The sequence below is a fragment of the Spea bombifrons genome, chromosome 1 (assembly GCF_027358695.1).
Source record: "Spea bombifrons isolate aSpeBom1 chromosome 1, aSpeBom1.2.pri, whole genome shotgun sequence".
Classification (NCBI taxonomy): domain Eukaryota; kingdom Metazoa; phylum Chordata; class Amphibia; order Anura; family Pelobatidae; genus Spea; species Spea bombifrons.
The window spans coordinates 33,705,829-33,724,806 of record NC_071087.1 but is presented as its reverse complement, the minus strand read 5'-3'; the positions used below and the strand labels follow the sequence as shown (position 1 = coordinate 33,724,806).

The 18,978-nt window shown below is 37.1% G+C and overlaps 1 protein-coding gene across 1 annotated transcript; it reads left to right on the top strand.

The window, feature by feature from the left end:
* The first annotated feature begins 7,064 nt into the window (after window positions 1-7,064).
* Window positions 7,065-15,878, top strand: TDO2 (tryptophan 2,3-dioxygenase). Its single transcript, XM_053460367.1, has 12 exons — window positions 7,065-7,175; window positions 7,320-7,425; window positions 9,388-9,478; window positions 10,154-10,224; window positions 11,179-11,306; window positions 11,686-11,872; window positions 12,108-12,215; window positions 12,309-12,420; window positions 13,474-13,531; window positions 14,283-14,362; window positions 15,115-15,205; window positions 15,445-15,878. Exons 1-12 carry the CDS (start codon window positions 7,141-7,143, stop codon window positions 15,599-15,601), a joined length of 1,224 nt encoding a protein of 407 aa, XP_053316342.1. The 5' UTR covers window positions 7,065-7,140; the 3' UTR covers window positions 15,602-15,878.
* Window positions 15,879-18,978: the final 3,100 nt, after the last annotated feature.

Genomic DNA, 18,978 nt, shown 5'->3' with positions numbered 1-18,978 from the left:
ACCCCCTCCCCCACCCTCCCCCACCCACTATCTACCCTCTCCCCTACCCACTATCTACCCTCTGAATTTTCATCTGAAATATGGTGGTGTTTTTTTTAATGCTTTGTGGCTGTCCATGTCCACGGGAACTTGACATTTTGTTAGGATACATGGAATCATGGACTCATCCAATATAGTCCAAGAGTCTGCTCTGGTAAGTCGGGGGGGGGAGGACAGAGTGGCAGCATATCTCGGGGGGCGGGGCGGGGAGGACAGAGTGGCAGCATATCTCGGGGGGGGAGAGGACAGAGTGGCAGTACATCTCGGGGGGGGAGAGGACAGAGTGGCAGCATATCTCGGGGGGGAGGACAGAGTGGCAGCATATCTCGGGGGGGGAGAGGACAGAGTGGCAGCATATCTCGGGGGGGAGAGGACAGAGTGGCAGCATATCTCGGGGGGAGGACAGAGTGGCAGCATAAATCCGGGTGGGGGCAGAGTGGCAGCATATCTCGGGGGGGCAGTGGCAGCATATCTCGGGGGGGGAGAGGACAGAGTGGCAGCATGTTTTTTAGGGTGCAGCCTATATACGGGGGCGGCCTATATCCGAGCCAATACGGTATTTATCGAGCCATGTGATTGCATCAGAATATTTTCAATTTCTAACCATACAGATCTTTACTATCAATAATATTTGGATGATTAGTATTTTTTCTGGGATCTACTACCTAAAGGTATATCTATATTAAAGAGAAATACATGAGGGAATTGCTAGTAATAAATGGAAATCATTCAGAGTTGTAAAAGTTGATTTTTCAGTTTATGACATTCCCACGAAATGTAGGAAAAAAAGGCAGCTACCTGTTAAACAACATCAACATAGATCTTAATTGGAATCCAATTTTTTTAACCTTGAAGGAACCAGATACCATCAATATATAATTTTATAGCATCATTCCAGCAAGGCTATACAATGTATATTTTGCTTAACCAATGTTATTCATTGAAGTCAGTTTTCTAGAGAAGAGTATTTTTTAATATATATTTAAAATTTAGGGAAGATACTTTGTCCAATGAATGTAACGGATTTAATAATTTAACCACCCTAGGGACCTGCTATAGTGTGGCAGTCTAAAATAGTTTTTGTTGCCCAAAAATATTTTATTCTTAAATATATTAAAAAAAATGTCTGGAAGGTAGTCAAAACCTTGAAGATGATGAAACGTCAAAGGTTTTCTTTCATTCAAAATATCAGAAAAGTTTGTAATTCTGTATATATCCAGCTAAAGTGACATCTCTTATATTTTATGGTTTCTATCCGAGACTATCAGTAATATCAAATGTTTTCTTTAATTTCTGAATCCTTATGAGTGTATTATTGGATTATTGGATATGTTCTTTTGCTAGTGTAGTAGGGTTTAATTAGGTAGTTGGAAGTGCACATTAAATATGTTGGAACAGGTATGGAGTAACCTTCCCAAAAAGAAGTGCCCAATACTTCTATTAGGCGGAGGCAAAGCACTCAATCCTCAGTAGGGCAGCAGGTTGGATTTTTTATGTTTATTGAATTAAGGTCTGAGAGAGAAGTATGGATTTAATGGATTTATTCAGCTATGCTCATCTGGCTAAATCCTAAATGCAAATGGTTTTCAAAGTACTACAAGGCTCTTGGAATGGTCTTGTTTGTGAGACATAGCAATGAGCATAGTGAGTTATAGTGGTAGCATAGTGGTCATAGCATAGTGGTCATAACTGAGTGATGAAATGCCCTGCACAAGTACTACAGTTGCAAATTATATTATTAGAAGGTAATAATAAGAAGACTAGATGTAAGAGAAAGAGAAGAAGGGTCAACAATATGATAATTGTATAATATATTATTGTATTACAGTGCAAAATTAAGTAGGTTTCAGAGAACAAAAGGCATTTCTGTTAAAAAAAGACTCAAATAATGCATTCTATATATTTAAAAGAGTCTTTTGGTAATACAGCCGAATGGTAATGGGGATAAATGTTCTATTATTAATGTTATGGCAGTGTTGAGTAGAAACGGCAGTAAGCCCCCCCCAAAAAAAAAACTTTGGGTGAACCTAATATAATAACTCCCTTACAGAGTGGTATCAGTTGCTAGGATCCGAGGAAAATTGTTAGATATATCCCATCATCTACTCTTCCAGTGCCCTGAGATTGTTGATAAACCAATCCCCCATTATGATCATGGTAATTATACCACCAATTATGCTACAACCCCTCTGGAATTGTCTGTCTTTCACATATCACTAGTCCCCTTGTTCCCTACCCATTTCAGTATTTATAATCTGAAATTTACCATTTAAAACCAAGAACTAAAGCATATAATATTTACTTAATATACACTGTGATCTAATACAATATCCCTAAACTGTTTTACCCATGGTGAGTTCCTTATTATATGGGTCAATGACATTAGCTGCATGGTCAAAGGTAATCTGACTTTTTTATATAAAACCTCCAGGAAAATATCTCAAGGCTAATGAGTTGCAAGATCCTGCAAATGAGTTGTCTTGAGTTAGTCCTCTACCCTATTAGGCTCCCAGATCTATAGTTTGGTGCAAAAAATGTACTTTTGTATGAAAGGATCCAAGGATTACACTTGGAATCGAAAATTAGATACTAGTTGAAGTACATTTATCTTTTAGTGTTCCCCATTTTGTGACCATTTGTATATAGTTTAAGAATGTCTCCCTGTTAAGTCAATGTGTTACTTCCTTACTTTTGTGTATTTGTCATTGTCTGTGTTATGAGATTAACCTGGTACCAGTGTAACTGCCGCATACTAAGAGGAAGCAAGCAACAAAGGTCAACCTGGTTCACGTTATACGGTTCCTGACCATCGTTTCCTGCTTTCACTTAGTATGTGGCAGCTATAGGTGGGTAGCCGTATCGATTTTCCAAGTAAAAAAACTCCTGCAGAGAAATTCCCCAGTAAATTTTCTAGCTCAGACCTGCAAATAACAGAAAACCACCTCTCATCCAAGACCAACAGAGCAAGTCATAGAGATGCTGCAAAGGCTGAGTTGAGAATCCCCAGCATAGCCTCTCCTCAAGATTACAGCAGGCAGTTGTATTATGGAGGGCGAAGATACTACACTTTAATGGAATTTGGAATGGCTTATAAAGTCACATTGCAAGTTGCAGTCCCATTAATGTTCTTAAACCAGAGGTCTAGCATCTGTTACACTATATGGACTTTGCCATCTGATATTGTCTTACTGCTTTCTTGCATCTTGTGGGGGTGTTATGGTTGACTTACTGACCTTGTACATTTATGAATGATTTACCTACCATAATACTTAGAAGAGAAATGAGCATTGCAATTGGAAAGGGCAACCCATATGCCCAGATGCAACAAAAAGAGATCAACTTGAAATGCTGGAGGGTTGAAGTCAAGCACAAAGTACTTACTAGAAAATACTAACATGACCAGTATGGTATTGTGTCATACAATTGACCTCAAGTATAAGCAAAGACAAATCTAAAACGGATTTACAGGGTTTTGCTTTCCTGGACTTTAGATACATCAACAGGTTTTTACCCATCAACTGCTCCAGTTCATTTACCACGTACAGACCATAGTTTAAAACAAATAATGTTTGTTGATTGCCCTGATGGGTGATTAGGTTCTCTGGTGTGCCAATGCTCTATGGACTGGTTGGTGTGATCTGAAACTGGTACTGATCTGATTAAACTATGAGAGTATATTATTACAGGGTCACCATACCCAAGGCTGGGTACCCCTGTTTGAGGGCTGAGGAATCACCAGTCAGTCCCTCATACGGATTGCCCCTGCTATCCACGGATCAGTCAGACCACCTATCGTAGTAAAACAAGAACTCTTTTTTTTTAAACACACAGAACTTATATATAACCTCAATTCAATGTGCACCGAACCCAACCCCCAATACCATCACCCACATCCCATCATAAATTCCATCAATATACAGGCAATGTATCAGGTGAGTGGATTATGGAATACAATGGGTTCCCCTGCTTGTGTTATCCCCCCTGTAGTGCGGGTGCCGTCTGTGCAAACAGGGCTGGACTGGCTGATTAAGAGCTCCAGCCAGGTCACTTGATTGTCTCTTTGAAGGCTGGAGCTGCAGCCACATTCAGTCTCTGGGGTCGGTTATAAAATAAAACACTTTATAAAATATTACCGGGTTACAGTATCAGAAACTGGGCACAAAAGTACTCCATTACCCGGCTAAACTTCATACGAACATATGGTAGGCCTCGTATTACACATTTGTATTATTTGAGCCTGAGACTAGCTTAGCGCACCGACACTTTTTCTTTTCCCTGTTTGCACATATTTGAGGTTGTTGGCTCCTCATCAGTCTGGTTGCAGCTTGCTGTCCAGGGGTTAATAGGGAGGAGGTTTACTTGCACCTCCCCCAACACATTAATAAGGTTTTGGTAGCAGTATAAACTGCTTTGTGTGCCCACTATGTAGGAGGTGAGAGTAGGTTCTTACCCTGTTGAGAGTGTGCCTTGACGTGGCGGGTGAGCTTAATTATGCTTTGGCCAATTCATATAACCAAAACCTCTCATTTATATTATGTTTATATATTTGTTGCCAACTTTATTAGGGTGAGAAGCACAGGCAGTTTTTGTTTTTTGTATACATTGTACAGCCAATACACTGTTTCTTGCAGCATGCTCACACTGTTTGGTAGGCCTCGTATTACACATTTGTATTATTTGAGCCTGAGACTAGCTTAGCGCACCAACACTTTTTCCTTTCCCCATATGAGCCAGCTAGCCCAGCCCTGTCACATATATGTCTAGTTGGTGCAGTCTCCATACTATCCTTAACCATTGTTGCCTTCCATTATGAAGTTCAGCATTAGGATATTAGGCCGTATGACCTGTTGTGCACATTGTGCACAGCCATGAAACTTTCCTGTGCTTCATTGGTTGTATCCTTGCCTACTAACTTTAAGCAAATAAATATTAGGGATAGGACTTAGGTCAATATATATGCTTTTACAGTATTGTTAAATTACAGTAATGGATAAATATCATTCCCTTTGGTCATGGTATCACTTTAGTTGTTTGGAATTGTATAGCACTAAGCAAGTCTTTTTTCTAAATACTGATTGACTTGAAGGAACAGTGTCATGACCCATACTCCAACACTGAATAATTCATATTAGGTCACTTTGTACACAATTTAATTTGTATTCTATAAATACAGCAAAATAAATAACTTACCTTTCTAAAATGTTGCAGCTTCAGCGCAATGGAGCACCCGTGTCAATGCTGTTACACCCGCCACCCTAGTTTTTTCTGCTTGAAGCACTGAAATCAATGGGAGTGCTTTCTGTGCATTCACACATGGGGGTTTCATTAGACTCCCGCAGGAGCCAGTGCCGGAGACGGGTAGCAGTGAGTGTACCTGCAAGTGCATAGAAGGACACTCTGATGGATCCCTACAAGCCTTTGCACTGAGAAAAAGTTAAAAACACATATAATACCTGAAGTCTTCTTTTAATAACAATAAACCAGCCAGGTTTTAACCTTTAAATAAATGAATGTCTCAGATTTTGATTCTGTGCAGGTCTTCAGTATATAATGACCAATTGGTTAACAAGCCAATGAATGGGACCAAGGCTTCTTGATGGTTGTTTTCCAACTAAGTGACTCTCTTCTTATGACCCTTCCCAATTCACAATATGCTTTCAGCTACATCCTTATACCTGTTTCCTCCATTCCTTTTTTCTCTTGTTCGACTTCTCACCAGAGGTATGTCCTGAATATAAAAGATAATTCTTTTAAATGCTACGAAGGTTGTTTTCTGATGGCATTGTCCTAATATCAATTTCCTGCTGTTGCTTTATTCATAAGTAATACAGAAATAAACACAGTGATAAGTAAATACGTATAAAATAAATCAATTATGTTACTATTATGCAGAACCTGCATTACTCAAAGGGAAACTGTCAATTGTTGTTCTATTATTTAGATAGTAAGCTCTATGGGCACTGGCCTTTTCTAATCTATGTATTCCATTTGTAGCCACAAAATAGCCGTCAGCAATATGAGAGCAGAGTGTAGAGGAGTTCCACGTGTCGGCTGGATACAATCTATCTCAATTTAACAATGCATTACCTTGATGATGGCGTATGAACGCCGAAACCGATTGGTGTTATGATTGCCGTTAAAATTCCTACCTTGGTTTTTTCACAAGTTCTGTGAATTATGACCTGTGTTTATGACCATTCTTTGGTAAGCACCTTTCAGTGAACTGTTTATTCAAATAGGACAGACTCTTTAGTCAATACACTGTTCAGTTGCGATACATTGTATCCAGCAGACACGTGGAGCTCCTCTACATTCTGTCGCTTAGCCAGTGGAGTAGAGCTCCGTCATTAACCCCTTAATGACAAAGCCTGTACATGTACGGGCTCAAAATGCATTGTTTTCAATGGGTTTAGGGACCGCCCGTTGTCCTTAAGGGGTTAATTCCAGTTACCTTATATTTGATGTGGTCCAGTGAATTGTTTCATTGTAATGAATTGTATTCCTTTTGTCCCCTGATCATAACATTTGTATGACTACCGTACGTTTTACACATCTGCATTTATTGTGCCTCTCCTTTATTATGCTGTAAACTGTAAAGTGTAAACTATATCTTTTAGCCTTTTGTAACTATGAATATACATATATATAAATAAATATGGCTATGTGAGAAAGTTAAACCAGCAATAATTGAAACGGCAATTATCAGCCAATACAAACCAACCCTCCTGGTTTGTATACATATCTGCCGATTCTCTTGTTATTAACTAAAACTCCAAGAATCAATTATTATTATATATCGCTGGATAAAAAAGATAATACAAATTCAATATGCATATTTCAGTAGATAATTCACAAGTGTCAATACTTTTACTTACACTTTTTTAGTTGGTTTAGCTTTGAAACCATGGTCAGTAAACAGAGACAATGAGATAAGAATCTGTCTTTGCTTAATAATTATAAAGATTATATGGGCAGAAAAATAGAGCTGTAATCTGATTGGCTTGCATAAAAAAGGGTATGTGTTATAAAAAGCAATAGAAAAGACAACGTGAGTCCAGTTTTCATTTACTGTACATTCGAGTGGACTACATATCGATAAACATGAGTGGCTGTCCTTTTATGGGGAAAAAGTACAAGTAAGTATACCATGAATGTCATGATTTCTTAGAGATAAACGTACCTGATACGCATTAATGTTCCAGCGCGTGGAAATTTTTTGTATTATTGTATAGTTACCGAACGTTAAACGCTTAAACAATCACACCTTCTGTTTCTGTTAGTTTCACTTTTAATGAACTATCTCTGGAAGACAAAAATGGAGAAAATTCACAGGAGGGAATGAACAAAGCCAGTAAAGGTGGCTTGATATATGGCGACTATCTGCACGTAAGTGATAACAAGTGACACTCTGTGACCTGAAAATATTGACCACTTTCCTGTCCATGAATAGGCAAATATTATTATGCTTGTATGTACAATTTTCAAAGAGCCATACTGTTGAACCCGTTATATCTGTTTATCATCCAACACCTTGTAGGTAACTTTTTTCATGTGACGCAATATTAATCATCTAGTAATGTATATTTAAAATACCCAAAAGCAACATGATGCGCACATCAGCTCCAGACTTCTATTGAAGCATGTGACTGAAATATATATATGTAGAACAATGTTGAAAAGTATTAAACCATTTGAAAGTTATTGCTAATGATATAATGGTTTTGACCATAAAACTGTACTAAATTAGTTTATTGTATTATTTCATTTGAGTTTGCTATCCAAAAAAGGTGTATATATAGGCAACGCGTGGAATTGCTTTCATTGAATACTTTTGTATTCAAACTTGGAATTTTAAAATAACTTTTTTTTAGGTTCACTTTAAGATATAAACAGAGAGCTGGTAAAATTAATATAAAACTCTCAGACCTTTTATGTGATCTTAATCATGTTTTTTATAATCAGTACTACTGCAAGGATATTTTAAAACTATCTTCTGCTATTTTCTACTCCTACCTCATCTTATACAGTCTCTCTCATCTACTCTTGTCCCTACATCAGCTCATATCTTCCATTTCTCCCTCTCTACTGGATCTGTCACATCCTCCTTCATTGAAATTGAATACACCCAATTAACTAAGTTTCTTGACTGCAACTCTTTACTTGACCCTCTTCCATTTTGATTCTGCTCTAAACATTCTACTGAGACCACCCTTACTAAAGTTACTAATTACATACACACTGCTAAATCCAAGGACCACTACATTATGCTTTATGCTAATCCTACTGGACCTTTCTTCTATTTCTGACCGTGAAGCACCCTCTTTTCCATCAAACCTTTTTAAGATCTTGGTCTCTGTGACACTCCTCACATCCTACTTTTCTGATCATATCTTCAGCGTCTTCTTCTCCAGTAACACTTTCCCTTCCCCTCTCAGTTGGTCTACCCCCAAGGCTCAATTTACCACTGGCTAAAAAACCCCCAAAAAACAAATCCAAATACAAAAGTTACAAAGATGAGGTGCAAGGTGGGAAAAGCTAAGAGGCTAGATCTAGTTGTAATCCAGCTGGAAACCACTCTTGATGAAAGAACCTTCATAATAAGGGCTCGAGCACAATGAGAGCTACACAACATACTAATGGGGAGTTGTATTAATAACCTGATGACCTAATGACCAGTGGTATATGAACAACTCAGCAGGGAGACAACAGCTTAGAAATACTGTAGACTGCCAATTCTGTTCCACGTGGAATAAAACAGTTTGTTTCTGGCATTAATCGCAAGCAGCTGATGTGGCAGAGCAGGACTTTGTGCTTTCTGACTTTCCAAAAAGACAAACAATTTTTAAAGAGCATGTAAGCTGTATACCTGAGGTCTCTCTTCTTTATTCATTCACTAGCACACATAGAAGAGAACTTGTGCCATTCACTAAGATCAGTGTCCTAGTTCAACCTCTTACATCGCCTATATTGTAGAGACAGCCAAGCCAAAGAGAAGCCCTGCTCATATTATCTACATTCTGCTTATTTTTGTGCTATAGAAACTGTCTTCCACTATGTGTTACACAAATATGCACAATTTTATAAGGACCCCTATGTATCAGAGATCCATGGAGACTCATCTTCCATGACCATAAGTGATCATCCTCCCTTTAGTAATAATAATATTGCTATTTACAATTATAATACAATTATAATAGCAATAATATTTTCATTATGAACCATGAACCCAAATCCATTTTTTTGCTATTTTGAAACATGTACAAAGTAAGACGTAGACTCATGCGCTAATAAGCTCTCCAAGAAATACCTGGGTTAATAATATTTCTGTAATCCTGTCTTGTATTACAGCTTGATAAGGTGTTAAATGCGCAAGAACTACAGAGTGAAAAGAAGGGAAATAAAATCCACGATGAACATCTTTTCATTGTCACTCATCAAGGTAAGCTACTAATATTCAATGTTTTTTCAAAACTGTAGAAGGGAATCATAGATTAGCTCCCTAACCAGCGAACGGATTAAATGATTGTGCATCCAGCATTATTATAATGTACGCATCTAGCTTTAGGGTTTGTTGTCTGCTATGCCAAGAAGGAAATTGTTCATTATTTTCAGAAGTGTATGAAAAAAACATTTAGCATAATCAGATTTATCCATGAGTACATTGTGAGGAAGCTTGTTATACTGTATGATAGTTCCACACAAGCATATGCAATCATACGAACAGCTAGTTACTATGGAATAAACGTATCCATATGGCTCAGTTTACAAAAAAAGAGGTGTGTTGCTCAAAATATCATAGTATATAATATAAATGAAATCCAGTAGTGTAGTGCCATGGAGACTTAGCTGAATGAAGCAGACACAGCTTTCCTCTTTCTTGAGGGAAGGGCATTCATTCATACTTGAACCCCAAACTAAACTGTTTGAAAGGGGCCTATCATAGACGATCTGTTGCTTGTAACTTCTCAACGATGAAATAATATGTTATATAAGAGGAAGTAAATTCTTCCTATAGCTGTCCATCTTTAATACATCTTTTAAATTAGGTCTTGCTGTGTGTTTTTTTATGATGAGCAAAAAATTCAACATTTTATTATGTTTGGTTTCATTGTAGCATATGAACTGTGGTTTAAGCAGATTTTGTGGGAATTAGATTCTGTTCGAGAAATCTTCCAAAACGGACGTGTAAGTATAAAGATATCCAAAATACCATTGCAGATATATAGTATCATTAATTATGTTTGGATTCCAATATAGCTTAACAGCCTTTCATGACATTGAAAGGTATTTGATGTTTTGTGTTAGATATTTTTGTAGTCTATGTTTATCTGTTAACATTTGTATGCAACTATATACCTCTGACATTGTGTGCCCTATCAAACATACCTCTGTGTGGCGGTAACTGTGAATCCACATGAGAGATGTACAATGAATAACAGTTAGCAAACAGCAGGCTGTAGGTCATATGATAACATGGAAGAAATGTACGTTAGGCACACAAATTGTTTAGAAAAATGTACATATTGCAACACGATCAAATCAGTTAAAGCTGCTGTTGGTATTTTTAAGGACAAATCATTTTAAAAAACAATAAGGAACTCTAAATAAGCTTTTTTGCATAATTGAAGCTTTTTTCTAGTAGATGTTTGTACATCGGTTCAACAGTATTAAGAATGATCTTTCTGCAATCAGGCACAAAAGTGTTACGTTTTGCCCTGTGTGCCCCATGGACAGTCAAGACCTGAATCATTGTCTATACACATATACATTATCAATTCTTTATAGACTGTTTGAAGACCAAGACAAGGATCAGCTATCACTGCTATTTTGTTGCCTTGTTATGATAAAACTATAGATAAATTAAAATGAAATGGACATGCCTCCTCGTGAACGATGCAGAAAAGAGAAACATATCTTATTTACATATGCTATTTCCTTATCTGTGTGCAGATAAAGTTGTAAAATATTTCACCTGAAATTTCATATGAAACGTCGCATTAACCATGAGGACAAGGCCAAGTGTGGTGTTGTAACATCATCCAATTCCATAAGCACTTTCTGTGTCTGGATAAATATTAAGCTGAACACATTTTAAATTGTAGTTTAATGTATTTCTTGTATCAATTATCACTATTGTAGGTGAGAGATGAAAGAAACATGCTTAAGGTTGTCACACGGATTCATCGTATTTCCATGATTCTTAGGTTACTGGTGGAACAATTCTCAGTTCTGGAAACTATGACAGCTTTAGATTTCTTTGATTTCAGGTTGGTATCTGGGAAAATGCTGTTAGCCATGTGACACGAGGTGAACAATATCTATCCATCAATCTATCTATCTATCTATCTATCTATCTATCTATCTATCTATCTATCTATCTATCTATCTATCTATCTATCTATCCATCCATCCATCCATCCATCCATCCATCCATCTATCTCAAACATACACAGGCCAGCAATTGTATGTTTTGTTTTATTAAACAGTTCCCTTGCACATGCATGTACTATATCTCATATGTAGTTTAGGTAACATTCCAGAAAGTATAGAACATTTAAAGCAGCCGTGTGGATGTTTAATTAGGTAATGTGCATTACATAGCAATTGAAAAAGCTTTATCTCTTTTCTTGTTTCTTTTTTTAAAAGGGACTACTTGTCTCCTGCCTCGGGTTTCCAGAGTTTACAGTTTCGACTGTTGGAAAATAAGATTGGCGTTCCAGAAATTTTGAGAGTTCCATATAACAGGAGACACTACCGTGACAATTTCAAAGGAAAGGAAAACGAGGTGCTTCTTAAATCTGAGGAAGAACCAACACTCTTGGGCCTAGTGGAGGTAAATGGGATGATCAAGAGATATGTGCATTATAAGTTTAAAAATATAATCAAGAAAGGCCAAGTAAGATATATTCCAAAATTTAATTTCTAACAACCCGCCAGTGGCCGTTTTTGTGTCACATGATTTAGGCATTCAAAATGCAACGGTGGAACATTTACATATCTATACACACACACACATACTGTATCACCATCATGATTAATAACCTGCAAATACATCTCTCCGATTTAAGGCATGGCTAGAAAGAACTCCTGGACTGGAAGAAGAAGGTTTTAATTTCTGGGGAAAGCTGCAATTTAACATATATCAAGGATTAGAAGAATATATAAAGTCGGTAAAGGTATGCTCAGCACATGTTATATATTTCACTCATTTCTTGATAATTAACATCTTCGTGTTAGTCTACATAACATCATTCTTCTAATTTATAAAGGCAAAACCAGATTCAGAAGAAAAAGAGGAGCAGATTGCTGAACTTCTGAAGCAAAGGGAGGTTTTCACTGCATTATTTGACGAGAAAAGACACCAGCATCTTCTCAGTAAAGGTAATAAATTCCAGGCATTTCAGATATTTATACAAGTTTTTTTGCACTTTGCATTCTCCAGCGCGTTAAGCAAATACACATGAGCAGATCTGTAATTGAATTATGTATTATTTTATTATTTACTTATAAGGTTAAATTACATAAAACAACAATTCTTTAAAGATGTCTTTTCGGGTTCTGTGGCAATAACCTATCAGTATCTGCTTATTTTACTTCTAGATGTTTAAATAACACTGAAACACAGCTATCTTCTTTTTTTTAATTAAAACTTTATTAACAAATCCAGCTTGTCACAAAAAAAACACTGACAATGATATAGCTGTATCATCCCAAGAGAAAGCGGTCTTTGGCTGAAGTTGATAGCTTTTATTGGTCCAATTAAGCAAAACATGTGAGGTTATCAAGGTTATCAGCTTTGACTAAAAACTGTGAAAACCCACCAATCCATTTTTACCATAATTTGGAAAGAAAATCGACTTAAGATATCAGTTCACATTCCACAAACAAAAAACACCATTTGTTTTTTTACCAACAAAGCCCTATACAATTTAATTCAACTAGTCCCCAACAAATAGCGTCCAAGAACAGAGCTCGGGGGGATCACTGGCTACACTTTTAAACAATAGCTGAATTTAAGCCGGTACGCATGAATCAACAAATATTAGACATGTCAGTTTCTAGCAACATTTTCTTGCTCATCTGTGTAATTAGCTTGCATGAAACATATATTGCCGATGTGACAATAACAACATTATTTTATTATTACCTTTTTATTTATTAAGTGCCGGAGACGGAGGGCATATCTTGTGTTGCTTGGGTGCTTTAATACCAGGCTCTATAGTGTATCCAGTATGTGATATTTCAAGCAGTTGCCGCACTAGCAGTATGGGGTCAAGTAATGCAATATGTACATATTTGTGAATGTCTAGGGGCCCAGAAGGCTCTTATGCTGTCTTATGGCACTGTATATTGTGCATGCCTTGAGTTAATATACATATATATAATGCTATATAGAGTGCTACACTTATAATAACGACTTCATATGTTTTACAGGTGAAAGGAGACTCTCGTATAAAGCACTCAAAGGGGCTTTGATGATCTACTTTTACAGGTAACTGGACAGGCCTGACCCTTTTATAACTTATGCAGCTGTGAACTGGCTGTATTAAAAAGCCACATTAAAGGGAATTTTATTCAGCACAGTATGTTATGTCCATACACTTGACTTTCTAATTAACCTGACCTTGAGACGTTTTGAATATTTGACCTTTAATAGCCAATAGATACGTAATAGTGGCATAATAGTGACTCGTAAATTATAACAACCAGGTAGTTTTTAGAACTACACTCTGAATTAAGGTACTTTTATTCAACTATAACTGAGAAATGCAGCAATTGAAATACTAAGATATCAGGAAACCAGAATAGACACAGGATGTGTGAATGTATAATTTTGCATTAAAACCTTGATATTTTCATAAAACCCCAGAGATCCAATATGGAACTAATAATGTTCTAGGGTTTGCCTTGTATATGGTGACCCAGAAATGATGCCATTGTTCGTGAAAAGCATATAATGAAATGTTACCAGGAAACTTTGTCCGATTAAAGTTTACTTGAGAAGCAGAACATATGCAATCCTCACTTTTACCAATGTGCTTAATTAACATCTTTTGAAACAGTAGAACCCAGGATCCAAAGTAATCTCAGATTAAGTCCTTTGAGAAATCACTCAAATGTGTTTGTAGTCTTTCATCAGCCAACAAAACAGTAAAGTACATCACTCTGATTCAACGTTTTAGTTAATGAATGTTAATAGAACACAGTATAACCACAATCTTAATCATTTTTTGTTTTGTAAGGGAGGAGCCAAGGTTTCAGGTTCCTTTTCAGCTGCTGACTTCTCTGATGGATATTGATACACTGATGACCAAATGGAGATGTAAGTTAAAATACTCATAGTACCTATTGGAGTTAATCTTGCATATTATTACGGTAAATACCTAAACCATCTGTGGATGGTATGCTCTGTGTTCATCAGTATATATGGGAGTTTCTGGTTATTATCATCTTCAGTTGTGTGGGAGTCTTTCTTTGATGGCCCTTTCTTGCAGAACATCAGGGAATGTATTATACAATGAGCAAGCATCAAAATGTAAAACCAATTTTACATAAAGTATTTTTAAAGCCACGGCTTATAAACTTTATAAAGAGATAATTAGTGTTTTTCTTCAAATCATTTTCAATTCGTCAAATTGTAACGTCATGGGGAGACAAGAATGTTGTTCTGTTAAAAATGGTATATAGACAATTTGCAGTAAAGTTAACTAAAAAAATCGATTAAATGGACACATTTTAAAGTGAAAAATATGAAATACTTTTCATGATTATCTGCTTTAACTACAGATGTCTACAATATTTGTGAAGCTGTAAAACCCATTATTTTGTAATCACTGTAACTGTTTCTAAATAAGAAAAATATAGTATAGAAGTATCTAAGATGTATCTAATACTGCTTTAAATGCAGCCATACATTATATATAATTAGACTGTTATAATTATTATTATAATAATTAGATTCATATATGTCCTTTGACTGTAAACAGAAAGAGTAGGATTGCATAAATGAGTATACGCAAGCTTCAATACCTAGAGGAAATCTAATATTTCTCATTGCCTCTTTTGTTTTGCTAGATAATCATGTATGCATGGTGCATAGAATGATAGGCAGTAAAGCGGGCACAGGAGGCTCATCCGGATATCACTATTTACGTTCAACCGTCAGGTAAGTTAGAACATATTCATAATACCTACTTGTTTTGGACAAAAAGTTCCAAAATCTGAAATCCACTTGTGTTGTGCCAACTACTGTCTTTAGTTGTGCAAAACTTCCCACATGGTCAATATATTACTATAACACCCTCTCTGTCCTCCTTTCTTGATGCATATGTGTAGTGTATTTTGAATATTATTTAACTTAACATACTGTTATAAGAAAATCATGTTTATTTCTGTTTTCAACAGCGACAGGTACAAAGTTTTCGTAGATTTGTTCAACCTCTCAACATTCCTAGTGCCGAGACACTGGATACCCCGTCTGAACCCAAACGTCCATAAATTTCTTTATACTGCAGAGTGTTGTGACAGTTCCTATTTTAGCAGTGACGACTCTGATGAATGATCAGGATCAGACTATACAGGAATAATACCATGTCATATTATGTTTTTGTGAGGAATACTTAGGAATGCGCTGGAATGTTTTGGTGTACAATACTACTAAGTGGCATCTTGACTGCAATCTGACAACAAACCCTTGGTTGGCTATATGTTTGACAAAGATGTGTGGCCTCCAAAGCTTCATTTGCTCTGTTCAGAAAGCATAGTGTCAAATTCTATTGTTGTACAATAAGTGGCCACATTAGACAAGCTAATAAACAACTGTGTAGTATTTCTCTTGATACATGTCAACATTCCGTTGAGTTTTTGGAAGTTGTAGGAGGATCCGTCTTGGAGGATCTATGCCTGATATGATATGTCATATGTCAGTGCTCCAGAAGGAAGTGCAGAGGGTTGGATACTAAGTAGTAAATGGGCTGGTTATGAGAGGCCAGTCCATTGAACAATGGCATACCAGGAAACTCTATAACCTGCTCCCCTCCACGTAACTTCTTCCCTTAGTTGACCAAGGCTAGAATACACCACTATCAACATTGAAAGTGGGTTTGGCGACTTTTTGAAAACCTGTCACATTAATCAAAATTGGCTTACTATTACACAGATTGTTTGGTTTTCATTTTTCAGTATTCCTTGGTACATAGATAGAGTTGTTGAAGAGGACACTTGTACCTCAAATTTTCTACGCAGGTATTGTTTACTGTTTATTGTTTATTGTTTAGATAAATGCATGTATATTTATAAATGTTTTCATGACACATAAAATATGCAGGGTTGTATGTATATAAACTTGACTATACAAATAAGAAATATAAAATGATATATATATATCTGCTGTAACTTAAATTCTTACTGTATACAAAAAATACAAAATAATTACAATTAACAACTTATTCCATTATTTAAACATTTTAACTGAAATGTTATATTATTATTTGTGTAATAAACTGTCTTGTAAATTTTACCTTATTAAAAATATGTAGTTTCAGTGTATTGTGTGCTGTTTTTCATTTGCTTGACATTTGTGGAAACCAAGTAAAACTGTAAGCATGTGAGCAGGGCCCTCTCTACCTAATGTATCAGTTTGTCTTAGTCTGTCAGTTTTAGTCTTGTCATACCCCTTGAATTTACACCGATCAGCCATGACAATGTGTAGGTCTCCCTTTTGCCACCAGAGCCTGTCGAGTCATGGACTCCACTAGACCTCTGAAGGTGTGCTGTGGTATGTCCTGTAAGTTGCGAGATGAATGCATCCTGGTGCCATGTGTTCTCCAAGTCAGCGAGTGTGTTAAGTGTTATTCACTTCAGCTGTCAGTGGTCATAATGTTATGGCTGATCGGTATATATACACATACATGAAGTAAGCTTTGTAATTTGCTATTTAAAAGACAGAAAGAGTTCTGTAGATATAGAAGATGGTAGACCGGAGGCACCACTAATAGAACACCACTGACCATAGATACTGGTAGGATGAAGAGACTTGTGAGAAGCAGCAGAAGCACGAGGGCTAAGAGGATAGATGAAATCCACGGCAGGCAGCAAGGTTCCTACATGGCAAACTAGGCAGAGGTCAGTAGACAGGCAGCAAGGTTCTTACACGGTTAATCAGGTAAAGGACAAAATCAAAGCAACAAGGAATATAACCATAACAAAGCATAAGAAGCTCACTGTAGCAGAGGAAACAGAACTACTGAGCGCTGACTTGAAGATATTTTCTATCTTTATAGTGCTGCTGAGGTCAAAACGAGGTGACTCCTCCCCTTTGGCATTGACCTGGAGAGGATGGAGGGATGGCAAGACAGCCCATTAAGCCCTCCTTCACTACTGTGCTGCCTATGGTAGCAGACTCCCCCCACAACTGGGTCCTACTAACATTAGGGATGTACACTGCCATTATGGTGTGGGCAAGCATACGATCCTGAAAATGTAGAGTTGGCCCCAAAACCTCTCTGCCCGCCCCTAAAGATGCGGGGGGCCTCAGCAGAGGAAGAGGGGAGCTCCGGCAAACTAGAGGATCCCATTTGTGGACCTGATGTATAGGACCCCACCATCACTAGAATGTGCCTGCCCAAACCCTGTGCCTGTCGGGGGCCCTGAAGAGGTAAGTTAGGGTCCCGTTTGTGGACATGACAACACATAACAAAGGGATATAATGGAATTCAAAATAATACTTTATTAAGACAAGGGATGGAACCCTTACAACAAATGAACCCAGTTTTTACATAAACTGTATCAACAAGGAGATGCAGTATTCACCCCATGGCCCCATATCCAGGTTGGAATATCCATATCCAGGTCCTGGAATCACCTTCCATATCATTTTTCAGCTGCTTCAAACAATCCACGTACACACGTCCAATATTGTTTGCGTACAGCTTAAGTTTTCCAAGAAATCCCTTAATAATCTATTTGCATGATAAAAGGTCACAGTTTCTTACCTGCAGTTACTTATTTAACAAATAAAACTTTACACCAGTAACTCATGGATTTTCCTGGTGTCCACAAGACAGAATTTGCAGGATAGTACTCTTTACTTTTCTGCTTTTCAGCACATGTCATGCCCACCATTACATGTTTTTCACCTGTGGGTCTCTTGAAATATCCAGTTGAGAAACACTGCTTTAAATTATGTCTTATTTAATTTATTTTCTTTAGAAACACCATGAATATTGTTGGTGCTCCAACCCCTTCCCTGTACTCCCACCCAGCCTGTATTGTGGGATTTTATGATGATGGCATGGATGAAGCCAGAGTTGGCAACTTATGGACATAAAAGGATGAAAGGACCTCTACGTTACTGTTCAACTTCAACCTTTATATTTGAACATAACCTCAGATATCAATATGTCCCCTACAAATCCTACCCATGTGGATTTAAATTTCCTGTGAGAAGCAAATTTAATAATCTAGTACTGTGTACTTCTTGGAGCGTTATTGGTTATATTTCAGGAAGTTTTGCTGAAGGCTTAAACTACCAGTTTAAAGTGTTACAGAAACCATTAAAAAATTATGATTTCCGTAGCGGTACTGAAGTAGCTGTCAACATCGTTGGTGGGGGATAGTGCTGGATGAGGTGGCGGCATGTGCTGGCATTGTTGTCTCCTCCAACCTCCCTCCCCAACCTTTTCAAAATTATAGGAAATTACTTTAAAATAAACATCACCGAATCCAAAGCCCTACCTATCCATCTAGCGGAACCGCACTCTAAATTACCAGAACTTAATTTTCAGCTCCCTTTCGATACAGTTGTTAGAAACAGATCCTTTGCCCCTGGTTTAGTTGCTAAACATTTGAGGAATTTGCAGTCCCATGGCTCAACTAGATACGTCAATATGTTAATAAGAAAGGCTTCCATACAATTCACTGAGACAGAAGGGCTCAAAG